The 27302-nt window shown below is 43.5% G+C and overlaps 2 protein-coding genes across 2 annotated transcripts; one reads left to right on the top strand and one right to left on the bottom strand.

Moving 5' to 3' along the window:
- Positions 1-8: 8 nt before the first annotated feature.
- Positions 9-15611, top strand: LOC109519737 (LIM domain only protein 7-like). The gene is made up of 20 exons (XM_019876447.1): positions 9-152; positions 1317-1455; positions 3156-3309; positions 3420-3571; positions 3770-3953; positions 4549-5094; positions 6549-6824; positions 7160-7274; positions 7882-8043; positions 10963-10988; positions 11209-11316; positions 11400-11471; positions 11702-11850; positions 12072-12116; positions 12243-12295; positions 12372-12543; positions 12629-12805; positions 12880-12988; positions 14673-14775; positions 14985-15611. Exons 1-20 carry the CDS (start codon positions 77-79, stop codon positions 15005-15007), a joined length of 2841 nt encoding a protein of 946 aa, XP_019732006.1. The 5' UTR covers positions 9-76; the 3' UTR covers positions 15008-15611.
- A 7695-nt stretch (positions 15612-23306) lies between these two features.
- On the bottom strand, positions 23307-25044 carry LOC109519733 (BTB/POZ domain-containing protein KCTD12-like). The gene has a single exon (XM_019876439.1). The coding sequence runs from the start codon at positions 24878-24880 to the stop codon at positions 24062-24064; it is 819 nt and encodes a 272-aa protein (XP_019731998.1). The 5' UTR covers positions 24881-25044; the 3' UTR covers positions 23307-24061.
- Positions 25045-27302: the final 2258 nt, after the last annotated feature.

The raw sequence follows: 27302 nt of genomic DNA, 5'->3' as shown, positions 1-27302 counted from the left end.
TCAGGCTCTCGACGAGGGCGGGAATGCGTGTGTGAAAGACGGTGCCCACCGAGAGTGCAGTCATCCAGGAGGGAGAATGAGCTATAAGAGGGAGAGTTCAGTGGATAGCTTGGACTCTGCAGATACCCAAGCCCCCCGACCAAGTAGTGAAGGTGCTTGGTTTGTGCGCGCTTGTATGGGTTCTAGTGGTCAATCATGCATCACAGCACTGCCTAAAATTAGTCCGTCTGGTCCATTTAGGCTTGATGAATCCAAGTACAGTACTAGAGTTTAACTCAAAGGGAAGTCAATCCAAAAATTGTCTCTACACGCCTTCACTCGTCTAAACTCTACATTCCGATTTAATATTTTTACAGTTTGTGGAATATGGGTGAAGCAGCAAAATCAACTTTTTAGCCATCTCGGGAGGCGGCTCACCTGATTTCTGAAGCTGAGCCACGATTGGTCGTTCCCTGAGCAGCTGTGATGTCATTATCTCTCGACAGCAAAAGACAAAATGGCCGCCCCATAAGATAGCAAAACACGGGTGGATCTCGCTGCTTAACTCATATTCCACAAATGTTAAGACTAATGGAGCTGCGTAGAACATATTCTTGTCAAGAAAATTTTACAGTTGACTGCCCCTTTTTGACCAAACAGCTGAACAGGAAAGGTAAAATAAATAAATAATGAACACAAAGCATTGCTAGTGGGCAGTGTATGAATTATTTTCGTGATCTGGACAAAGGAATGTATTTATTTTCTGCCCAAGTGGCATCAATAGAATAATTCACAATGCGAATGGCATTGCCATTTTGTGAGTCGTCCTCCATGAACCCGAAAAGTACCCAATAAATGGCATAGTGACGAACAAATGACACGCCGCTGAGCCACGATTGGTCGTTCCCTGAGCAGCTGTGATGTCATTATCTCTCGACAGCAAAAGACAAAATGGCCGCCCCATAAGATAGCAAAACACGGGTGGATCTCGCTGCTTAACTCATATTCCACAAATGTTAAGACTGGTGGTGCGTAGAACATATTCTTGTCAAGAAAATTTTACGGTTGACTGCCCCTTTTTGACCAAACAGCTGAACAGGAAAGGTAAAAAAAAAATAAAAATAATGAACACAAAGCATTGCTAGTGGGTAGTGTATGAATTATTTTAGTGGTCTGGACAAAGGAATGTATTTATCTTCTACCCAAGTGACATCAATAGAATAATCCTGGAAAGGCAGCCACTCTCGCGGCGCCATTTTGAAGTCAAAATAACACAACACAACACACAGGACACAAGACGGAGCACTCATCTGTATGTTATTTTTTTCTTCCAAAAGGTTGTGGAAGTGATGCGGAAGCTGAGCAAGTATTTAGGACGGATATCGCACAGCAGCCGCTCAAAGGCTCCATCCCACCTTCACTCCTACGGAGGAAACGAAAAGAAGAAAATGGGAACGTCTCAACTTCGTTAACCGGGTACGACATCGCTTGTCACTCAATGATGTGAAACATGGGTGGTCTGTTTTGAGCTTTTCCTTATTTTGTCTTTTTTTTTTTGTTTGCCTCTTCCTCGTGCAAAATGCCGAGTATTGGAATCAAATTCTAATTCGGTTAGAGAGAGATGGCGGTGGTGCAACTGGAGTGTGTTAACACTCATTCACTGTCAACCCTCGCAGGTTCGGTGCGTATTTGGCCTCTGTAGCAATCGATGGCTGTGAATGAGTTTAAAAATGTTCCCGATGGCAATCTGAACTTGCTGATAAAATGCAATTTCCTCGTAAACAAAAACCTCTGTCTTCGCAAAGGTCGCTGTGCAGAAACGTAATATTTCTGCAAAAAGCAGGCCTCCGTTGAACCGTTTTTCGATAACAGAAAGCAGTAAACAAATGGCGAGTCCTCCAAGTCACACCGACTTGAAGCTCGACCTCGTCGAAGAATTCTCCGTCGTCTATAATGTGAAAGAGTTTTTGGAACATGTACAAAGCATCTTTGTTTTTATGTGGTGTTTGGTTGTTTTGAGAGCTGGCCAGTAGATGGCGCTAAAGTGCTAATGTGATATTTTGTTGTCAATGTTGTGTTGAATGTGTCCAAGTTCGTAACCCAGGCTGGATTTGCGTTGCCATTTGTTTTCTTTTTAGTGTCCCCATTTATATTTTGCTTTTCTTTGCAAAGCGAAGTTTGACATGATTTTAGACAACGAGTGTATATGCCGAATTTGGCCCTCCTTGGATATCTGTATAGTATCTCGCCAAAGCCTTAAAGTTTGGGACTGTGTGTCTTTTCATGGGAAAACACTGAAGAAAATGAAACTTTGTTCCAGTGTACAGCTCGTATAAGACCGACAAAATAATTTGCACCACGCAGCACAAATCTCACATGCTGGTGACAAAAGTGACCACATCCCTTGGTGTGAATGTCAAAATTGGGCCCAGTTGCCATTTTTCCCCTCTCTGGTGTCGTGTGACTCAGGTGTTCCAAGGTCTCAGGTGTTAATTGGAAGTCGGTGTGTTAACTCTCCCATCACTCCCACAATCTCCTACTGGAAATTGAATATGCCACGTCGTGGCAAAGAGCTATGAGGAGCTAAAAGAAAAAAAACAATTGTTCTACAATATGATGAGCAACTTATAAGATGGAGATGGTCACTTTTTTTTTTTGTTTGGCTCACATTAGCAGTGGCCACAGGACTCTGCACTTCCTAACCAAATAGAAGGCACAATTGACCAAAATATGTCTGTTCTTTTATCGAACCAATGTACACAGATCACAGTATCTTGGTGTGTTTCACTTGGATTCAACCTCCAACCGCAACCCCGCTCTGAGTGTGGTTGCAGGCTGCATATGAGCTGCCAGATGTCCATCCCTGACCAAAAGGCTATCAAGAGATTGCCAAGATGAATCTCAACTGTAGCTCAGAAGTAGATAGTGATCATATCACGGTGGTTTAATGGGACAACTTCCACTCAGGAAGGTCAACCAGAGAAGTGCACATGCTCATCGTTCTACACAGAAGGTTTTCTCTAGAACCCCAGGTGTCCAAGTCAAGGCCCGGGAGGGCCAGATCTGGCCTGCCACATCATTTTACGTGGCCCACGAAAGCACTCGTTAATTGTCAATGTAATTTGGCAGAAGTATGCCAAGGACTTTATGATATCGCCTTCATTTCTCTCTTGCAGTGTTCTGTGCAACAGAAGCAAATCTTTGAATGACATCCCACCAGGAAATGGATTAGTGGGCGAGGGCTGCGAGACCGGTCCAGTTAAAAGGAATCAAGACAAGAAATGGAGGAGCCACAGTGCGACCAGAGACTGCGAGGCCCGCTGGCAAGATGCACGTCAAATGATCGTTCATGTTTACATGCCATTAGAAGGAAATCGGCTGATTGGTGTGAAATTGGTCTTGAAGCAGGACTATAACGTGTAGACGTTGACCCATTTCAGGCCTTAACAAAGTGGAAGAACCATCGCAAGAGCTCCAAGTCCAATCTCCGCAGGAAGTCCCTTGACCGAGAACATGTCGTTCACAAGCTGGCCAAAGGAGCCGGGAATGACCTCGAAAAGAAAGAAAACGGCCCCGGCGCCCAGCTAGAAAGGTAAGTTGATTAGGGGAAAGTGCAGGCATATACGTAAAAATCTGTCGCTGGCTGCCATATGTTTTATAACTTGTGTGAAATGCCGCTGACCTTCGTTGTCTGAATAGCAGAGTGAACTGGAGTAATGTGACACATCCTCCATCTTTCCTGCTGCCTTCATTACTCTGACTCCTCTTCCATTACAAACCAATTCCCCAGAGACCAGCTGTCAGCACAAAGGCAGAGCCCTGCCCCACGCTCGCACTCCGCTTCCCCTCCATCAAAGTTCTCAAGCTTTTTTTTCCGGACACATAGTCGAGCTCCACTGACTCGAAGCTATGCCACTGTGGTGTCTTTTAGCCCTGCCTCTTCGTATAACCACGATGAAGTTTCCCCCGCACAGGTAAGTTTACATTTATTTTTATTTTTTTAAACAAAAGAAAAGTCGCTCTACTTTTTATGCTTCTGCATCAAAGTCCTGCTTCTGCTGCTTTTGAGCAGTGGAGGACCTTCCCTGCAATAGTAGCAGCCATCTGCTTTTGAAGCTCGATAACACCTCGTCAACAGCATTGAGTGTACCACGAACCTGAATGTTTTCATCCTTGCAAATTCGAAACTGGAACTGTATTTACAGCTTCAAAACGCAATTCTTTACCCCTCCTCCATTGTTTGTCTTGCTGGCTGCTCGGTATGTACACATTAGTGGTCTACATGCCGAAAACGTCAGTTCGTGCATCCTTGAGCAGTCCTCAAGGCTGAAGGAAGCCGATATAGCATCTTTCAAAGTTGATAGCATAGTTACCTTCATGAACTGTTGTTAGTTGTGCGTTTTAGGTAGGAATAGTTTCATCCACCTTCTTTTTTTGTATTGTGTGCGCACTCTTTAAATAGGTCGGATTTAAAAATATTTTGCTTTACCAAAGATTGAAAATTCTAACTACGCTTAAAATGGCTATATCAGTGCTGTAATGTTTGTTTTCCGCTTGTTGTTTTGTCAGGCTCACTCAGTTGGATCCATTCCTGCCGCTGATGGGAACATCACGGGAGTGGAGACCCATTTTGCATCTTTGGCATTAACTGGAGCAGCAGTAACCACACCAACGCAAGACAATGCTTTTAGCTCCCAAACCCAGTTCAAAGCCCGAGACGTTTCTGCTCTTGCTCAACCTGTAACTGCTGTGAGTCAGCCAGAGAAGGATGCAGCCCAAATTTCTTCTGTAGGCGCCCTAGTTTCTCCAAATGAAGCAGAATCGGCAAGCAGTGTGGATATCTCTGTTGCTTTCAGAGACCTTTCCCACCAGAAACCCTTGTCAGAAATGGAGAGACATGAAAGCCCTTCTGACATGTCAGAAGACAAAAGTAGATGTCAGTCCGCTGCAGGCGCCAGAAAGTATTTCACTCGAGCTGCTTCTTGGTCCAGCTCAGCCAGCCTTCCTCGTGGTTTCAGACAATCGGAGGGTTCCTGTCGCCTCTCGTCTGTTATCACAGCTAGGCCCTTTGGGACCAAGTCATCTGGGATGTCAACACTACCAAAACGGAACAATGTGAGTGTAGTCAATGTAGCGCTGCATTTCAAAAAAAAAAAAACCATTGTATATAACATTCTGAAAAGCAATTTTTACTTTTATCTTGTTCCCCCCCCAGTAAACGCGATTGGTCATTACATTAACAAGTCATTTTCATCTCTGTTGTTTCTCCATTTTACTGTTCCACTGTAGGGAAGGGACGATTCACTTCTGATTCGATTCAAACCACAATGACAATTAGATTTATATCACGATTATTGGTTATACTGTGATTTGAGATTGAATGTCAGTTATTGGTATTTTTCCTCAAGTAATATATTGTTTTCTTAACATTTTAAAACAATTGTAAACAATCCATGAGTTGAATGATGTACTTCATTGCAGCCAGATAAGTCAGTCACATTTCAGAAAGAGCCGGCTTCATGGCTCGGGCACTGGCGCATTCTGATGACGTCGTGTGACGCTGCTGAATGCTTTTGTCCGCTGACTCGCCACAACAAATTGGTTCTTCGCTGCTATCTGCTGGAAGAGAGTGGTAGTTTCACCTTTGCTTTTTGGAAAAATCATGAAAATCGAGTCTGAACTTTGACATCGATTTATTGAATCAATAAATAATTGAGTGAATCGATTTTTTCACCTCCACACATTATGAAAGAGACTTTAAAATTTTGCTGACTCTTAGAAAGGCAGTATTATGAATGCACGTTTTTTTCTTTTTTAACGTACATGTAATTTTAAAATGGCAGTACTAGAATTCTATCCCCTCCATCCCTGTCCTAGCCAACCTAAGTATGAGGAATTTGATGTTGCAGAAAAATAACATGAATAATACCGAGGACACCCAGATAAGCTTAAAAATATGTTCGTTCTTGCGAAAGGAACAACAACCAAACAAGCAAAGCAGTGTGCACAGTTGTTCCAGCACCGCTTCTGAGCTTCCATTTGAACTGCGCAAGTCACGCCCCGTTATCTTCACTAAAACACAGCCTATGTATGCTCTGACAACTGTTGTTTTCTCATCAGTTGTCTGACTTGTTCACACTCTTGTGATTTATTTTTTTCAAACGGGAGCTCCATCATTTGAACTGCACTGTCCTCACAAGCACTGTACTTTTGATCGTACATTATGAAGAGTCTGGATATCAATTTGAGATAGTTACGTAAAAATACAGATGATTCAGGTTAATTCTGTGTGTGAACGCGTCACTGCGTGTCGATATATTTTGCTTTTGTCTGTCTTGTGTGCGTGTGTCACACACGTTGAAGTTAAGCGCCCAGGTGGTTGCAGAGGCAGCGCTCGTTGCAGTTAATGTAACGTGAGCTGCGTGACGCGAGTATGAGTTACCTACTGCCTCCCCGCATTCCATTAATTATACATGCAGCTGTGTCAGTTGATGGGAAGTCTTGGATATCTTTTTAGTCTGCCAATGTATTGTTTGTACTGTATTTGAAACTTCTGTTCATTCACTCAGCTCAGTGACAACCAGAACTTGATGAGGGCTCGTGAAGGAGAGGACACGCCATCTCCACCTGCGAGCGCCCCGCTCAAAAGACAGACCGCCACGTCTTACCTCAGAGTTCCACACCACAGCGATCTAGTGCGGACGGCGAAGCACGTCGAGCAGACTGCTTTTGCAAAGGGACAGTGGACTAGTTTTTCTGACCACACCTTGCAGAACAATTCCGATCAGGTTCAGCACAGCGAAGGCACAACTCTGCCAAGGAGCGCCAGCGTTGATGTCCCCAAGGTATGTTTGATTATTGCTGCCGCTAAATTCAACATCTTGGACATGTGGTCTTCTTAAAAGTACCTATATTGAATCAAATCATTGTCAACACTAGTACGACAGTAACGACACCCGTTGAATCATAACCATCACAAATGTGCCCTGCAAAGATCAGTTTGTCGCAAGGGCGTTGGAGTTGACCAACAGGATATGTAATAGCTGCTCACCTACTTTTTAGATTTGACTCGACTTCTGCAGCAGTCCCCTTCAAGTATCCAATTTCCATCCGAAAAAACGCGTGACATTGGACTAGTGGGTATCAACCTGAAGTGTGTGCGCTCTCATGTGTTTTTCAGGTTGACCGGCGAGACCTGACGGTTAGTCTTACCGCCATACCAAACAGTAGACCGGACTCTGGTTTCCAACCCCGTTGGGAAGCTCCTGGCACAAGAATAAAATGTATTCATCCAGGTAAAATATTTTTCATCTAGCTAAAAATTGAACAGTCGTCGTCACTATTGCAGTAATTTTATGCGCAAATTCTGTGTGCAAGTTTATGCAGCCATTTGTTTATCATAGCTAAGTTACATTTTGGTCCGGATCAGCATCTGTTTTATTATGGGCAAGACGGGGGATCATAATGCATTTAGCCTGATATAATATTCCAAATTTGATTCCAGTTATGCGTTCGACACAACTTTAAAGGAGTATTTTAGAAGCCAACCATAAATATTTAAGCAGTGTAAACTTTTGTTTTGTGGGAGCTTTAAACTGTTTTGCTTGAATGGAGTCACTACCCGGAAAAAAAACAAAAAACAAAAAAACATCAGGACATCAATTGTACAAAACAATGCAGTCAAAAGCACTTTTATTGAAAAGTTTATGGATGACACACTTTGAGGAGAAGCGAGTTCCAGGAATTGGGGGCATTAACATTTGCAGCGGCAGCCTTGTTCTCAGCACTGCGACTTATTTCTCCATTTTGGTTTGAGCAAAACATTTCTAAATCTTGTTTGTGTTGTGCCGTCTGCGCCGTTATCTACCTTCATTTTCTTGACGGCCGTCCGCGTCACGCCAGGCGGCCCGGCCGAGCTCTGCCAGCTGCGTGCAGTTGATGAGATCCCGACCGTCGCCGGCGATCTGGCAGCGCACCTGAGCTCCAGCCTGCGGGAGGAAAAAATGGCATCCGCCGCGCAAACTGGCGCTCTTACCACGGATGTTCGAGGCTATGAAGAAAAGGGTGAGCTGAGGAATGAAGGCCTTCTTGCGTCCTTTCTACTTATCTGATGAAATGTCGAAATTGCCCTCGTTGGAGTGGCTGGCCCGAGACCTGCGCAACCGTGAGGTGAATCGGAAAATTGTCCTCAGTCAAAACCGCTTCCAGTGTATCTCACTCGGGACACCAATAATATAAATTATGAACATCATACTTCTGAGCTACCCTCTTAAATTAACTAGCACGGGGGTGTCCAAACGTTGTTGTTTGAGGGCCGCATACAGAAGAGTGCAAGGATGAAAGTAATTTTTCCAACTTTTTGAAACACGCTAAAGTCAGTAAAGAAAGTAAATCAATATTGTTTGTGTTGTCTCGTCAATTTCATTAGCTGTCTGTTGAAGGTGTTAAAGCGCAAATAGTTAGGATTTTTTTTTCCCAAGTTTTTGGGGTGTCCAACAGCCCTCTCTCTCATAGAATAGATCCGGTTATGCACTTAACAGCGGCCGAATCGCATCTTCACATTCGGAGCCCAAAAAAGAACAAAGTGCAGTCAAATGACCGTTTTTCCATCCGTTCCTTGAGGATCATGAAAGGGATGTCTTCATAAATCGGCCATATAGCACAAAGTGGAAGAAACAATTTTTGCCTTTGACTTTGAATTCTCTTCATTCACTACGGTGTTTATTCTTGTCATCATAAATGGTTTATTTGCGTCTTTGAATGTGAAAATGTATCCAGTGTATCAACAAATTAATTCGTAGTCATGGCACCTGTTTTTCTGACACCCTCCCTTCTCACTTTTCCCACCTTTTTAACTAGCCTTGTGGCCCATGTCTTCATTTATTTATTCCTCATGATGTAGGCCGGAAAAAAAAAAAAAAGCCCCCCGTACGGTAGTTTGGACACCCCTGGCCAATAGGAAAAGTCAACTTCTCCCGTGTTTGGGCGGTTGCTGTTGTTTAAAGATGTAAGGCCTTACTGACAAAAGGCTTCCTGACCCAAAATCCGACATTTCCTCTGTGCTACCTCATTGACCTCGAATCGCATCTCCATCAATCAACGGTGCCCTTTCCCTGCCAAAGATATGTCTGAAGGTTGAGACGAGTAGAGGTGGCCATCTCTGAACTCCTTGACCATCTGTCTGATGCCAGTCAAAATACAGTAGTAACTGCTTCTTCCCCTGCTTGGTGAGCTCCGGCAAGCGAGATGAACTAAAAACGGGGCCAACTAGACACTCACTGCTTTTGGAATGTTTGCCTCGTCCTTCGTAGAATGTGAACGGCATCGTTAAGGAAGACACAATTGACGCCTGTTGACGTCCGTGTTGTCAACGTGTTTGCTGTTCGCACAATTGGAGTTGCTTGTATGCATTGTGGATTGGATGTTAGCATGTGTGTTGTTCGCATGCAACAAAATAACGAACTGTTGTGTGGCACCTTTTGGTGCAAACAATTGATGCGTTGACCGGACTTGGTTTTTACGCTCCCTTTTTCATCTTTAATGGCACAATATGACCCATTGTCTTGTTTTATCTCCTGCGACCATGGATTCTTCCCAATAAGGCGCGGCGGGGTTCAGCTCATGGGTTTACTTGTGCGGTAATGGAGTGATGTGGCGGTTGCGCTGCGTGCAAAGCTTTTAAGACTTCTCTTCTTAACACAAGTCAAAAGTTTTTGTTTTGCTGCGGGCACGCCAACGCAGCCTGAGCAAATCCAATTTGGGCTCATTCACACACGAGCGGTAGATTATTTGAAATGCATTTCCTTGCCGTCACATGAAACTGGGTCTCGATTGGCAGAGTAGGACATTAATTTACACACACATTTTTAGACCCTGACATTTTTTAATTGTATCTACCAAGTTTAAGCCTTGTTTTTATTGAAGCTTTGATACACACAACGATACAACCACGCGGAGCTCTATGATCATATAAAGACCTGAAGGTTACTGCATATTCAGGTTTTAAGCGCCTAGTTAATTGCTTCACGTTGAAGGTCCAAAGTTCAGATGGGACAATGCAATTCCGCATTGCTTGCAAGTTGCCACATAATATAAAATATGAACAAAAGTATCGGCTCTACTTTAGCTCTGTGTGATTTGTGTGCTTCAACTTTCTATTTTGTCCAAATAGTGAATTGTCTGCTAGTATCACTTTGCCATCTGAATCTGAATTGCTAACGCAGAATTTTATTAGCATGAAAATGCAATGCAGTAGACAGGACCGGGGCCAAGAATGTAAGTGGCAAAAATCTGCGTATGATTGATGGCGATTAAAAAAAAAATGTATTTGTTTGCTTATTGCATAAAAAGGCGTAATCCACCAAATGGCTTTTCCTCACATAAAATGGGGGTTGGCTCCCCACAAGAAAAAAAAAAATTTAAATATTGCACATTTTTGGAAATATTGGAGAGAAAAAAATCTGTAAACTGATGAATCTCCAGTTGCCAAAGCGCAAATATGCTGGGGTCCACTGTATTCAATATACACTTCACTTCAAAAATGGAACATTCAGTTGCTCTTTCAATATTTGCATGCAAATTCAACTTGAAGCTCTAAATTCAGCAGCCAATCGTCACCTCCGGTTCTCTAGCCCAGCCAGGCCAAAGCAGTCGAGCCAGCAACAGCCAATCCTGTTCAACTCCCTGACCGCTCTATCGGTTGCTTTGTCCTGGCTTCTCCCAATCACCCACAAGTGATTTTTTTTTTGGGGAGGGGTTGCAGTCCAATTTAGAGCTGAAAGTGGAATTAACAGGTGAATGTTCCATTTGAAGCTGTAAAATAGTTCATGCTTCAGATTCAGACGATATCCTTCCATAGTGGTGCCAGCCTTGTCTTTCCAGAAAGTGGGTGGCCTGGTTTTTGATGATTAGTGATCCATACAGTAGCAGAGATTGAAATTTTTATTTTTTTTTCTTTACTGTCACTCTTTTTTTTCCACACAGGAGGTTCTGAATCTGCAATATCAGATGTAAGTTTCCACCATTTGTTGGCCTCCTCCCCGCTCTTTCCTTTCCGCATACTTTCCGTCGACTAAGTTTTCCATTGAAAAGAATTCCCTTCAGTCGCTGCAGCAGTCATACATCAAGCGGGCGAAAATAGTCCTGCATTTTGTGTGTGTGTGTGTGTGTGTGTGTGTGTGTGTGTGTGTGTGTGTGTCAGGGGTGATCATGTCCAGTCTGTGTGTGCAGCTCCACGTGCCATGCCTCATGCCGCCCTCATCCAGCTGGTCGTGGGACCAGGAAGGCGACCGGAGACGCCAGCAGAAGTGGCAGGAAGAACAAGAGCGCCTCCTTCAGGTCAAAATTGTTACCAGCAGCCGGGAGAAATCAGAAAAGTCCTCATGGTGGGTGAGATGTTGTGTGCTTGTTGCATCGTTCAGGCGCAATATGAGCGAGATCAACACAGGCTGGAGGCAGAGTGGCAGAAGGCAAAACGCGACGCCATTGAGGAGGTGTGTTGTTAAAGTTGATTTTCTGTTATTGAACGTTATGTACGTTTTTACTTCTGTAAATTAGGCCATTGCTCTGCGAGATGTTTATTGCTCCGCTTCACCTTTGCATATTTGTGTGGCCAAACGGTTGACATTTTGTAGCTCGAATGGCTTCACGAAACCACCGTTTGATGACGTTGCGATTCCCTACGTCACACCCTGCTCCAGCAAATGTAAATGTGCTGTTGCAGAACAACTTTGGAATGTGCAAAGATGTCGAGACCCCTCCAGGAGGGATTCATCTCCATGGTTTGACAAAAATAACGGAGCAGAGCCCTGAAGAACTTGCGCTTGAATCTCCAAATCTCACACTGAAGGATCATCTGAATGACAGAGACTGGTAAGGCACCATTTTTCTGTCACCTACATTACAGATGAACTATTTGCACTGTGCAGTATTCGATGAGCTGTTTTTTTTTGTTTTTTTTTTTTAAAGAAATGTCACATGCACAATAATGACTTTTGACTGGCAAGCCCACTCTTCATCCGCTTGCTACTCATTCTGCTTTTCTTTTTTTTTTTTTCTTCCCCTGACAACTTGCTGCTAATATGACACCTCAGGGCTGAGGGCACCTCTGGCTTTGCGCAGCTCTCTCCTGCACACAGGTCAGAACAAACAGACTTCCCGTCTTAGGGTACCTTCACAGCTAACGTGTTACTTCTAACGTTTTATTCTCCTCAAATTTTCCAGCCATCGTATCCCAAAAGTTGAGTTTCTGCCCTCTCCCGCAGGTTAAAATCCTTGTCAACTCCAGCGTTAGCCGGTTCATACAAACAACCAAAAGGTTAGCCGAGCTTCTTCTTGTATAAGCCGCCTCTATTCTTGTAGGCTTTTTTTTTGTTTTTTCCTCCTTTCTCCAGGTGATTCAAGGAAATGGAAAGAAGAGCCTGCATCCAAGGCCGAGCGAGAGAGGCAGCAAATCTTGGAGGAGATGAAAAAGAGAACTCAGCTTCTGACTGACAACAGCTGGATCCGCCAGCGTAGCAGCAGTTACTACAAGGAGCCCATCTACATTGGCATGCCCCTTAAGAGGTTGAAAGCTGCCATTTTGTTGAAATGGTTTCTTTTTATGCTCGGTCGTTGTCAGCTGTGTCAATTGGCGCGTCTGTGCTCGCAGGTACGAGTCTCTCGACACCCTCGGAAGTGCTCGTTCATCCTTTACGGCAGGTTATGACCGACCGCATTCGGCCGCTGCGGGTTATTGCGGGCCAAGCAGAACCGCTTCTGCCCGTTACCTTCACGGATCGAGGTCATCCCTGAGAAACGCGCCCACCCAGGACTCTCATTCTGCCAGGTAACGCAAACGCCGCTTTTCCCACGGTCGTCATAGCGCGTCACGTTACCCTTGTGCGCGGTGTGCCGCCCCAGGATGGTCAGCGGAAGGAGAACCTGCTGTGTGTGTGAAGGTCACCTGAGTAGTGGGGCGGCCATGGTTATTGACGCCCTTAGTCTCTGCTTCCATTTTGCCTGTTTTCAGGTGAGGTGTTCAAGAACCGGGGTGACGGTGCGCTCACATGAGTCTGGTTATCTTTGGCCGAAGGAATTATCCCACTGGGTTGAAGAGCGGCTCACCAGTATACAGTGGTACCTCTACTTACGAACGTCTCCTCAAACGAAATTTTCAAGTTACGAAACGCCTCAACAGGAAAACATTGCCTCTTGTTACGAAAGGAATTTCAAGATGCGAAAGGTAAAAAAAAAAACAGTATGGGCTGCTACTCGCAGTTCCGAGTTTCCTGAATGCAACATACTTATAGCTGCTCTGCCATTGGCTATTACTGTACCTAGCATCTTCCTGGCATCCCATTGGCTAAGAGAGACCTCTACCGTCCGCAGCTGTGTGTAAATAGATGGATATGTGTCTATGCAGCATCCTCGTCATTCGCCCCTCGGGCCATGAGGCCTTCCGATCGTTTGACGAAAATGTGAATCACCCAGAAAAAGTGTTCACCAGTCGAGCGATCGCTCACTATGCTAATGTTTGCCTTGGGCATTTTCAAAGGATTGTTAAAAGCCAACAAAGGCAAAAGTCCTTGGATCAGTTCCGAACAAAACGCCAGGCAAAAAACACTTCTGAGAGAGAACATGAACTGAAGAGGGCAAAAAACGAAGAGGACGCAGTTAAAAGTTAAATGACCATCATTTGTATTTTTGACTCTAGTCTTTGTTTTTTACATTGTGCACAACTCTCATTTATTGTGCAATCTAATTGTAACGTGTATTTGTTACATATTTTGATGCGCTTTTATGCTTTAGGAAACATTTACGTCTGAATTATGGGGAGGCCTTGGAACGAATTAGGGCATTTACATGCAAAACGCGTCTCGACTTACAAAAATGTATACGAAAGAAATTTCTTCCAGAAGCAATTAATTTCATAAGTAGAGGTACCACTGTCGTTGTCTTCCCACATTGCTGTGTACACTTGTGATGCATCGCACGGGCAACTGCATTGTCCACTATGCGATTGAAGCGGTCGAGGAGTGTCGCCGGTCCCAATTCAAGTGTACGTGACTGTCATTTGCAGAATGAACACCACTGTAACCTGCAATCGGAAACATTCTTTCATACCCAGTGGCGAGCAAGGCCTTCCCTGCTGGCCTAAACGCTATCGGGAGCACCGACCTACATTTCCGACCTAAATTTTCCCATTTCTTCAGTGATATTTGATGGAACTGAATTCATTCCCAACCCTCTTTTCTCTTAGTTGAGTCGCATTTTTCTTGGCCGAGTATGATGCATCGTATTTGAATGCTTACGTTTTGTCATGTTATAAGATGAATACATATATATTTTTTTTTATCTGCCATTTTTCTGGTATGTGGTGACATTATGGAATTGAAGTCGCGCCTTTTTGTCTTTTGATGGGTGTGCTGTCCACTTTTTAGATGCCAGTTGTAAAAAAAAAAAAGTCACACGGTGTGGGTTTTCAAGTTTAGCGGTCCAGAGTTCATTAGAATGTAGATGTAAACTTAACGCACCTTTTGCAAGCGTTATCTTTTTCAGACCTTAATGTGGTGAGTCTCTCTCAGCAACCGTACGGGAGAGTTAAAGCGCTGTTCTGTGCCTTTGTAATGTAATTTTTTTAAAAGTGTATTGAAGCAAAGGCCTCTATTTTTGTCAGCTGGACTGCATTTTTCTCACTTCTCCCTCCTCCTCAGTGTGTGGGCTGCCAGCAATATCTTGGAAAAACAGACACCGGAGTACAGATTCGGGTCCGAAACAAGAAGCCATACTGTGAGCCCTGTTATTTCCAACTAAAATGTGAGTGGTACAGTTTTACGTCGGGCCCATCTTAAATTTTCAGAAATGATACTTCCAGACTGACCTATTTTCTGTTCATGTGATTGAGATTGTTTCTATTTCACGTCAGAGTCACTTCTGTCTTGAAAAATGATCCGGTTCTTGAATAACAAAACATTTGGTGTGTTTGTCATGAAAATCCAAGTGGTATCTGTTTGATTACATTTTAGCAACCACTTCCCCAAGCGTGTGACGAGAACAAAGAACTCACGCTTGCAGAACAAGCCTCAAAGTGAGGACGATCGCGTCACTGGAGGAATACAAGGTCGATGAGGCAAGCTGTCGTTTTGAAATTGGTCATTGTTGAAAGTTTATATCAACATGACAAGTGGAATCTTTTTTTTTTTTTTCGGTGTGAATGGATTATCCAATAAAGAAATGCCTAGTGCTTTTGTCGATGGAGTTTTGCTGTCGTTGTGGAACAGTAAACCTACTGTAATTATTAGCCGGTGCATTGCATACAAGCCCTGTTTGGAAGCCCATGTATTTGTATGAGAGCACTTTGTCCCCCCCTCTGAAATGTTACCTCACCGTGTGCACATTGGTATAGAAGCAGTGCTATGGCTCCTGTTGACAACTACAATGTGTTCAAAAACACTGTGCACTATTTTATTCGGGTTTTGCTCTTCATGTGTACCAGCAGGGGGCACGTCTCTGAATTGAAGTAATACTCTTCCTAATTTGGTCTGCAGTGAACACAAGCAGTCATGTGGCAGCATTGCAGTACCCCACGTTTTTCGTGTCATGTCAATCTGATGTACGTGTATGTTTGTAATAAACTTGGAAAGCAACACATTTTCACAGAATTTTGTCCTTATGTTTGCCGTCTCACTTGTCATGCCATAATTCATCTCTGTAGTCTATTTTTATGTACCGTATTTTCCGCACTGTAAGGCACTTCGGAGTATGAGGCGCATGTTCAATGAATGGCCTATTGTAAAACTGTTTTCATATAGAGGGCACAGCGCATTATAAGGCGCACAGAATGGAAGCTGCAACAGTGGCTGTGGTTGTGTTATGCATCCACTAGATGGAGCTACAATATCAAGAATACAATACAACACAGCTTTATGTAATAATAATACATTTCATTTATAAGTAGCGCTTTCACGACCGCTGCAGCTGTAACAAAGCCCTTTACGGAACATTTAAAATGCTACGTCCAAAAAATAAGAATATTGATCCCTCTAGAAGGCGCATCGGATTATAAGGCGCACTGTCGGTTTATAGGTGCGCCTTATAGTGCGGAAATACGGGATATAATTGGTTTGCTTTTTCGCTAAGATCTGCGTGATGGAAATTTGTCTTGTTTTAAAGGTTGAACTCAGTTCTAATTGTATGTGTTGATTTCTAAAATTATCATATCCAAAAGTATTAGAGAGTTAACCTTACTTGGTTGCCTTTTTTCCATCAGCCGTGTCCTCGGTGCACATTACGAGAACAATTCTGGCTTTAATTTCAGAGCCTTTGTCTGATCTCCATATTTGGATCCAGAACGGTGTCTTCCAAACCCAAAGGTTGCCGTTTTGATTCTGATTTTGTTATATTGTAATAGGCTAGTCGATACTTAAATGCCTTTACGGTGCATTGCATGTACACATTGATGCTGATGAGCGACAGTCCTGAGACGTGCGAGAATGCCTCCTTTTCTGTTAGGAGCATACCCTGAATGCAGCTCTGCTCAATTTTCGAAGCGTGTCACATGTTTTAAAGTCTGGGAGTCTCTCAACAGGAAGTGAAGCAAGATGGAAGACGGAAGACTTTTTAGGGTCTGTGGTGCACAAATAGGGGAAGTGCTGCTCTGCGGCGCTTTCCAAATCTATTGTAGAGTTTTTCATTCTGTGACACGGCAGTGATAATCAGTTTTGTCCATAGACTCGATATGCTCACCGCTTGACCTGAATGAAGTTGGATACATACTGCACACAAAAGCAGCATGAAACCGTTAAGATGTGTTTATAATATAGTAATAACAACTATATTCCCTGAGATTAGCCAGTTTGAACTAACCCCACCAGTGAAATGACTTGGAGACAATTTCTACATAAACTTGGCTGTTGAACAAGGGCAAACAATGATAGATGACCATTTCGAGAGTTTATGATGACCTAGTCACTTCAGAGAATGAGGCGTGTGGTTTCCCCAAAGGGAGCAGTCGACTTTTTGTGTGTGCGTCTGCTGGGGATGGGCTGGAGATGTGCTCCAGATGCTCAGGATGGGCTGGCTCTTTAGTTTTTGGTGTACTCCTGACAAGTATGTGTTGGAAATAAGAAAAGAAAATGTACTCACTGGCCCCAAAATAATGTTGTTTTTTGGAGCTTCATCAATATATTCGAGCTTCAAAATGTGTTTTGGGTTGATGTTAAAAGACGTTGGACACCAATGTCAACGGTGAAAATTGTGAACTCGTACCACTGACAGTGCCACGTGACCAATCTCCAATGATCACATTTTGGACGCACCTCTTCGCAATGGCGCTGACAATACTCTTGTGGCTGTACTTACTTTTGCGAATGCTAAAAGTCCGTGAGCTGGACATGTTTTAATGGGTGAAAAACAAGTCGTGAAATATGGAGAGAGATCTGTCAGCCATATGTTCCCATCTTCAGCATGATGAGAATAGTTTCCAGGACTGGTGTGCTTGTTTTGATTTGTGACCTCACAGCGGTGACCTTTGTTTTGGCTGAATACCCTGAGAGTAATTTTTTTTTTTTCCTCTTCCCCCCGGTTAGATCCCATGGGCCGATACGTTTGATCTCATTTTCATGGGAGAGGCCTTAGAGTTGTTTAATAGTACTATTTTCTTCGACAAAAATGTTTTTCTCCCCCTAGAAACGCGTGACCGTTGACTTGCCTTATAAGGTTTATCATCTGTGTGCCGACTCCTTCCTTCTCCGGCCTCCCTTTTGAAAGTCTTTATCTTTGCAAATGTTTGACGATTTTTTTTCCTCCCCCATCTCGTGCCATGGTACGATGTCTGCAGCTCATGTTTAGGAAGTCTTGAAAGTCTTAGAAAGTAAACCTACTCTGTAAAGTGCAGAATTGAGTCAAACATTTCCAACTTGGGTCCTGCAATACGTCCGACATTTGAGGGCAAATAAAATGATGACATTTAAGTGACACATTAAAATGGAAATAATGGGGGGGAGGGAAAGTATCAAAAAGAGATGGTTTTTTTTTTGTGCTTGTTTTTTTACTGCATTGAAAAAGTCTGCTGTGGTTAAGTGTCAGTCTAGCATGACTACACAGTGTCAACTTCATCTCCAAAGCGTGGAAGACAGGAAGCGGTGTGGAGTCAGGACATATCTGGCAAGCGTCCTTACAGTGGAACATCTCTGCTAAACATTTCCCAGAAGCTGTTTGTCACGGGTGACATTTAGATGGGAAGAAAAGGCAGCATTTTCATTTGCCTCCTTTTGTGAGTTAATAGATGCCATCCTAATGATCACGTATAATATCTGTGTGGCAAAAACGATGTTGGGTTTATTCGTGAGGCAACAAAATGTCGATTTTATCTGGCGAGCGGTGGAGGGAGTACGTTTTAGTGGGTGCGCGGGAGTGTGCAAAAACTGCTTCACCAAATTCCACAAAACTTTCTAAAGCGGTGGATACATGAGCCGTAATATTTTGGCAAAGATCACAAAAAATGTCCACATCTTTTTTTTTTTTTTTTAATTTGGCACTTGAAAAAATATTCTGTGTTCTCTGAATAGTACTAAGCAACCAATTATGTTTTATCTTGTACTACTTTCTCCACTGGCACAAGTGTGCATCAAACAAATACTTTCATTTTCAGACCATATCAGCTGGCAGAGCTTTTTTCTTCTTTTTTTTTTTCAATAAAACAAATGCTAGCACACTTTGATGAAGACCACAATGTTCAGAGCAGGGGTGGGCCATTGAAATGTTGGAGGAGGCCACGAAGGACCACGCACTTCAAAACGAGGTGCAGGACGCAAATACAATTTTCAAAATCGACAAAATGCGTGCATATGTGCAAAATAGGTGCTCTTAATATATCTTATGATAATACATTTGTCAATGCAAGTATTAAAGGTTCATTATCCTAACCCAACAACAAGGACCCAATGTAAGCGTGTCTGCCTTCTAGTGGTGATTGGTCATATTACAACTTAAAAATTACCCCTGCATGTTTGCAGTTTGGCAGCAGCAGATTTGCATGTCCACTGATTTTTTTTTCCAATTTTCTTTGCCATATTTTGCTGGATATTTTTTCATATCTTTGGATCACTCAAGTTTCACGGGAACCATGCAATACGTGATTATCATTGTGTTTTGAAGAATGATTTTGATTTGTAAAAATTAATCAATAAATTTTTTTGGTTTTTTTTTTTGTTTTGTTTTTTTTTTGTTTTTGTTTTTTTTTTAATAGTCAAGGCCCCGCGTTTGCCCGACCCTGGTTTAGCGCATATGATTGACATCCCCAAACATGTAAAATAATTGTGGTATTTTTGTCGAACTGAAAAATGTCTTCAGCTTTGACAAACACACACACACACAGGATGGTGAGATCAGTGATGGGTTTCGAATCAGCTTCCTTCATGTCTTGCCCTTTCAGAAAGCTGTGACAGTATGCGGGAGGTTGATGGGAGTATGGAGGGGTGGGGGGTGCGGGGGCACTTGGTGTGAAGAGGAAGCCCAGGCAGCCGCAGCAGGGGAGGAGGATGTTCCTTCTCTTCCTCTCTGTTCCCCGCTGCTGAGGAGGGCTGGCAGCCTTTCACTTCACGCTTTACCAGTATCGTGTAAGGCTCAGCTTTGCCACTGGAAGCCGCACCAATCTCCGGTTTGCCGCTGCGTGCCGAGAGCAGCTCAGCGGAGACTGGCAGCATTTACCCTTCTCGACTCAGGATAAATACAAGGCAAAGCAGCTGCCTTAAGTTGCAGGGATACGAGCTGCGGGCATGGCGGCGCTTCAATCAGCTTGTTGATGCCAATTCGTGCTGATAATCATTGATGATGGCGGGGTGTTTTTTTTTTTTTTTCTCAGTCCAATCACGAGTTGGCTCTGATATATTCGAATTTATGGTTGTGGTCAGAAAAGCTACAGCGTGACGATCTTGTGTCTTTGCCTCAAATAACTTTTCAAACCTTCCGATTGCGTCATGCCTCGAGTGACAATTCACATTCCCTTGGCTAATATTTGGATGAAATCTGGGGATTACTCTCATGCTAGAATAGTCCACCGATGGTCCTCATTCATGTTTCACAAGAATAGCTCTCGTAAGTCACAGCAGGAAATCGCAATGTCCGCATTAGTCGTTTCGTGGTTCTGCAGCAAAATATCCGACGTGGACTTCTCGTTTTTCACTTTCTATGTCTATAGAAATGTGGCTGTACAGCGCGGCCTCAAAAAAGCTGCATCGCTTCTCATTTGTGAAGAGGAAGTTGGGCCAAAAAAAAAAAAAAGTGAAGTTTATCCATTACGATGATAACAAAGCTGTCTGATTGTAGCACTTGCATACCTTCAGCATTGTTTGAGTGGCTCTCGCGCAGCTACAGTATCTGTTGGCTAGGCCGGATATTTGCTGGAATAGATTTGCTGGAAAAGTCAACTGGGATAGGTTCCGGCTCAGCACAACCCTCATGAGAAAATGTCATCTGGAAATGAATGAATGGACAATGGAATTTAGTGTCTTCAACTCAATGATTAACCACACTTGAATCCAAATCTATTCACTCAATCCAAATATTTCACTGGAGGGGACAAGTAATGAGATGATGCGCGATTTCAGTTTGAACAGGACTTGAAGGCCAGGAAACCACGGCACGACCGACTATCACCAGATTGAATGCAATTCCATTCAGGATAACACACAAGAAAGGTCAAAGAAAGAACTCATTCTGAATATTGGCTGTCTAGACAAAACATCAACAGATTATTCTTAAAGTCTGCGGACATGTTTCTAACCTTGTGACACTCATGGATTATTCATGGAAGCCAATCTTACAAATATCTCTTCCAAGATGCGGTTATGGCCGACACAAATGGCCATTGACAGCGGCAGAATGGAGAAACATTTTTTCTTTAAAAAAAAAAAATAAAAATAAATTACACTGAAAGCTTTTGAATTATACTCTTCTGCTCACGAGACGCTAGCATGACACACTGGCTGCAAACTCTTGTGAAAAAAAAAATACATATAGTGTAGAAATGTAACATTTTGTATGATATGTTCAAATGTGAACTCAAAATGATTCATCAAGATCATTGTGGACCTTTGGTGAACTAATTTAAAAACAATTCTGAGTGCTTTTAAGGAGCATGGCGGAGAAAGGATCGGCAAGCGTCACTTTAAAACGTAGGCAAGTCTGCTATTTCAACCTTTTGGAACGGATGCCATTTTGAATTCTTGAACAACGACAAAATGCTAATTAACTTTATTTGCAAATGTGGACTGTCGTTTTTTGACAGAGATGTGCACTTTACCCCCGTCCGCGACCTGGGTACGCTTCCGTCATTGTCCCTCCATCCTTATTTATACCATAATGCCCATCTCTGCTTTTTCATTATTATTATTATCTTAGCTAGGTGCTAGCATTTTGGTCATATTTTGTGTTTGTTCACAACTTCGTATTTGGCCCTGGATGACCTATCACACTTCCAAGCTTATGTTATTTTATTAATTATCATTTTTTGTTAGAGCATCATATTATTTCATGTCGAGATTACCTAAATTACATTCTGTTGTTTAATAATTGCTGAGCCATGTTTTTATGTTGATAGCTTCTGATTGGCTGAAGAAACGGAAAGCAGGAAGTGATGGGTTTTGAAATAAAGCTGCGTTCAAACGAAGTCCATCTCTCCTTGTGCCGTTTCTTAAAGTAGAGCCATCCATTCATTAACAACGAACCCCTCAACTTAGTCTTTCCGAATTACAAACCGCCACTCAACCCTTCACAATTGCCCGGGCTTTTGCTTGAGCGGACGTTTTCCTGGACTCGACCAAGCTCCATTGTCGCATTGCTTGCTAGTACGTTTAAAAAGAAGCGCCGAAGAAAAACAAAAGTAACTAATGTGTCCGTCTTGTGTTTCCCAGTTCGAGTTTGAGAATGGCCAGACGCACATTAATAAAACTTGATGGCGCTAATGGAAACGGTGGGAACGAGCGAGACGGTTGAAATAACAGGGGGAAAGGTTTTTCTGCCGTCGCCAAGGGGCCTTCATATTTCATTCTCTGTTATTGCGTCTGATTTAAACAAAGAGCCAATGCATCGGGGCTATTGTGAACACCAAGCGCCGTTATGCCTGAATGTCAGAGGCGATGCGCAAGGTATGAAAATGAAACAGAATTACAGTTAGCTAGCGGCAGAGGATGTGAGAGAAAAAGTGTGAAAAATTTAGTTCCCATAGAAGCTGATTCGAAGAATGCCAACAAATCTGCAAATGGTCTTGGCTCACTTCTCCTCCTCCTCTACCAGTGAGTGGTGGCTGTGTGCATGTTCGTTTTCACCATTTTCTTATGGACACGTCCAACGATGCGTTGAATATGTTTTTGAAGTTTGAAACGTCACAGACTGATGAATGTTCACTCGTGACCCCCTCGAAAAGGATGCAAATCTTTTGATCTCGTCTCTGGGCGTTCCTTTTGATTTGCTTTTTTCGCCTTGAGTGAAAAGCGAATCTTGCATGCATTTTGGATTTTGTATCGTTTCAGTTGACTGTTCTGGTTCTGGAGCAGCATGTCCTTTGTGTAAAGACGTCTCAAAAGTCACAGTCAGCCTTCCTATTTCCGGCACAGATGGTTGGGTCAGATGACAGCCGATTCGATCTCGCTCGTGTAGACGCCGCTCTTTGTGTAGGAGGGAGCGTTGCCTTTCGAGTGGACATTATAGATTTGCAGTTTATGTGTGGTGGTGATTTCTGGACATTTGGGATTGTTTGAAAATGTTTACTGAGCTCATGTTGTGTATCGGCACATATTTGGTCATGGCTTGAATTTGCGTGATCACAGAAGAGAAGAGACTTTTGATTTGTTCAAGAGAAATCCCCTGATCTTCCTCCATCTTGCTTTTCGGCCCAGGGAAATAAATGAGCTCTTTGTGATGGGAAACAGTTGCTCTTACTCGAGTAGGTTGTGTTTTCAGTTGGTTGGGTCAGAGGAGCTGCAGTCGAAATGTGGGGTCAATTCACCGTGTGCAGAGGGAACAAACAGTGTTACTTTGCATTTATTTTAAATGTCTGGACGGGTGCTCGTGTGACATTAACGATAGAGCCCGTTTCGGCACATAACCTGATGGCGTAAGGTTCAGTTACAGTTGCAACCGCAAGATCATTCAACAGTTGTCAGGGGTGGCTTCCTCCACGCTACTAACACAAGCGGACATCACGTCAATAGCACCAGAGTGTGCAGATTACATCATTTCATAGACCAAATTAATCTGCGAAATGTTACTTGATGGTGGTGTGCCATGAATGGCTTTGAATGCCAGTTTTCAAATAGTAACAGTGAACACAAGAGAGCGGTACAGGATGCATTGCCATGTCACATTTTCTTTAATATGGTTAAATATATACAGTACAGATCATACAGTAGATATCACAGCCTATTTTGGCTTTCTTAAAAAATCTGAGAATCAGTCAGCCAATCTGACTGCCAGTTTTGAATATTATTCTTGCAGTGAAAACGTTTTACTTCAGTTAGTTAGTTGTATGATAAACATTCCTTTTTCTTTCACATATGTATCAGCTACACAACAAAAGATTACAATTATTCCCAAAACAATTTCCAAAATCAAGACGTGTATTAATAGTAGTATCACCGAGAACGTTGTTTTAAAAATAACACATGTATGATTATGTACGTTTAAACACCAAACATCATATTTACATGACGATATTCATGTCCTACACTTTATGTCCTTGCTCTAGACTCTAGAGCAATGACCCACCAACATATGGAGCCTGTGGCCCCGTTCTAAAAAATAGCCGCCAGTGATGGGACGTTATTTTCAAGGAATGTTGTAGAAGTAAGCACAAACTGAGAGTTACAGAAATAAAGTGTTGCATAAGGATATTTATTGACTACCCGAGAAGTATTTTCTAATCTAAAGAACTGACTGACTCCTGCTCTCTCTGAACCCCATCGGCACTCTTTCCTAGTTTACAAAGTATACACAAATAAGGAAATCAACCCCCACTTTGGTTCCAAAGTGTACCCATAAAACACGACAATTATAAGTGAAACACTGCAAAAAGAAGTCACGAACTGGCACTTGGCTCACAAGTTCACCGACTGAAAACGTACTCGGTGTAGCTGGTCCACACTTTGTCCTCCCCCGGGTCGCTGCTGGCGTACGAGCACGTCCCGGTGGAGTTGCAGGCCACCATGTGGAAGCCGGCCTCGGCCAGACGGTCGAACGCCTGCTCCAGGAAGTTGTACTTCAGGTAGTACCTGGACGTGTACTTGTCCGGGGTTCGATCCGGGTCTCGGCTCTCATTCAGCGTTTCCCCAAACACTTCTTTGGCGAGGCCGATCTTGCTGCACACGGTTATCCGGGCCACTCGGCGGAATTTGGCGTCCGCCTGGATGTCCCTGCCGATGGTGTAGCTGCCCCGGTAGCCCACCGTGATGTAGCCCGCGCCGGACCCGGGCGAGCGCAGGGTTCTGTCCGACGACGAGGATGGGGTGGTGGTGGTGGTGGTGGTGGTAGGGCTGGCGAGCTCAGCCTCCTCCGGCTCCCCGCCGTCCTCCGTGGGGGAGGTCTCCTTGCTGGGGGCCGCCAGGCGCCTCGACAGCTCCGGGAGCCGGAAGAAGTCTGCCTCCTTCTGCAACCGCCTTCTCTCCTTGAAGAACTCGGGCAAGAAGAGCTCCGAGTCCCGCAAGTAGTCCAAAATGTAGCGGAACAGAAAGCCGTCTCGGTCGAAAAAGAAGCGACCCTTGCCGTCCTTCGGGAGCTCGTCCGGGGAACTTTGGCTGAACTTGGCCCACAGCAGGGAGTCGGGCACCGCCGTGAGGGTCTCGAGCCGGGTCACGTACACCTGACCGCCCACGTTGAGCTCCACGATGTCGGGGAAAGTCGAACCGTGGCTCTCCGTGTCTGCCATCGCTGCTCGTGGTCGTTGAGGGCGAGATAAATTGGGTCCCGTTCCCAATTTTGACAAGTGCTTTATGTGGGTTTGGCTGAGTGGGAGGAGAACCGCAAGAGAGCCAACATCGCTTTTAACTGTTAAGTGGGAGTTTATGCTGCGTTGAATGACTCTCTCCAACCACCAAAACTCGCCTTCAGTGTAAAAAAAAAAAAAAAAAGTGACGCTATCAATGTGTTTAATAAATTACACCGCGTAGTCAAAAGCACATTTTAATGTAAACAAAAGTTTACTTGCATCTCTGATTTAAAATATTTAAAAACTGTTTTTGACTACTGTTGTTTAGTTTTGTTTTCCTAACACTTTCTGTTGTTATCCAGTGACTCCCCAACTTGAGCGGCTAATTACATTATATATAACGCTATATGTCAGTGGCGTTATATCAGCCAGTCATAAGAATAAAATGCGCTCCCATACCCAGAATAAGCAAAATAAACCTGTGTAGCCACCTGTTGCCACTCATACAACAGAATAAGTCGTGGTTTCCTACAATATCAGCTTTGTGTTCAATTCAACAGGCCCAGATTTACACTGTAATTTTGTGAGTGGATTGAGACAGCTTCATTATTGTTTCAGTACAGTATTCTTCGTTTTTGTCACATTTTCGTCATATCATTTTTGATAGGTGTCTCATTTCATGAGGTTCCGGAGTTGTACATATAGTAGTTGGTTATCCTATACGTTTCCCATTTTCTGTCATTTTGAAAATATTGATGCCACTTCAAGAAAGAGACCAAATACTCGTTTTTCAAAATTTCCAGTTTCAAAATAACCCATTTTTACTAATTTCACATAATACATTTCGTTTGAAAATTACAAAATTAACTTCGTCTGACTAACTCGGTCAAAGGTTTCGTTACAGTTCGGAGTTTCCCCCAAGGACCACAACCAAATACTGTACAATGTATTTATGTCATGTTTTTTGAAATGATGACCGTACTGTCATCATCACTGCATTGTACTGACATCTAGTGGAAAATTGGCGAAGGTGCACCATAAATGCAAAGTACATCTTGTGAAGTACATACAGTACAGTCATAAGAAAGAATCATCGTTTGTAGTTCACCACAGCTTAACACAAACTCAAACTTCACAGCAGCAAATCAAGCAATACAAAAACTCGTAATTTTCAATTTGCCGGAGCTTGAAGGAACGGTGAATTATTAACTCCCCAATACACACGAGCCATTGTGTGCATGGCAAGTCCCCTTTAAAGGTCACTTTTTTTTCTCTCTCGCAGACTGGCAAAGGATAATTGGATGAAAGTAGCAGGGTGCCAATTACAATTTTAAGGTGAAGAGAAATAGAATAGCATAAATAGAGAGATGTCTGCCATTGTATCTGAATTGGTGCCCTTCCCGTTTTAGCCCAAATAACTGCTCGATTTCTCTTTTAATGTTTGTTATATCTGAGGACTCTGTCTACCGTGTTTTACACTCGTTGCTACTGTCTTTCAAAACCACAGAGCCAGTTCAAAACCTGGGTGTGCTGATAGATTGAGATGGGACTTTCAGCAGTCATATCAAATCAATCATTGATTTTATTTCACCGTTTTAACCAGATACCAACCCAGGGAGATCAGGATCTCCTTTACAAGGGTGACCTGGCCAAGAGGTCAACAGCACCGTTTCAAAAAATGTGACAGAATAAGGTAAAATATACCTTGCACCCGGAGAAAACCCACGCAGGTACAGGGAGAAGATGCAAACTCCACACAGGAAGGCCAGAGCCGGAATCAAACCCTGCACCTCTGTATTGTGAGTTTGACGCGTTAAAGCGGTCAACCACCAGGCTGCAAAGGGGTGGCGGGGAATTACTGGAGCCTATCCCAGCTGACTTCGGGCAGAAGAGCGACTACACCTTGAACCGGTCGCCAGCCAGTCGCAGGCCACACATACAGTAGGCACAAACGACCAGAAACTACAGCATCGCACAGAAATTCATGTGGACTCACTGGCAATTGCAATTTTTAATCGTGTGTGTGTGTGTGTGTGTGTGTGTGTGTGTGTGTGTGTGTGTGTGTGCGCGTGTGTGTGTGTTTATGTGTGTGTGTGGGCATGTTCAGCAACTGAATTTTATTAGTGTGCAGGTTGTGGTGTGCGCGTGTGTGAAATGTTGACATTCCTGCGACCCGCCCTCCTCTCTGATGCGACTCCCCGTCAAACCCTGTCAGTCTGCAGTTTACTGGAGTGTGAGCTCTCCAACAAGCTCTGTGCTCTTTACGGTCCTCATTCCATCATCGCAGTGCTGCTTCTTTTCTCGGCTCTCACATCTTAAACGTTACACGCAGGACGGCGCATCTCGAGAAAGAAGAAAATCATGGAACAGTTCATTTCAGAATTTCACCAGAAAATAAAAGTCATACTTTATGTGGAGTCAT

Source organism: Hippocampus comes, unplaced genomic scaffold (assembly GCF_001891065.2).
Source record: "Hippocampus comes isolate QL1 unplaced genomic scaffold, H_comes_QL1_v1.1 scaffold150, whole genome shotgun sequence".
Classification (NCBI taxonomy): Eukaryota; Metazoa; Chordata; class Actinopteri; order Syngnathiformes; family Syngnathidae; genus Hippocampus; species Hippocampus comes.
The sequence above is the reverse complement of the archived record's forward strand: the minus strand, read 5'-3'. Positions and strand labels throughout refer to the sequence as shown.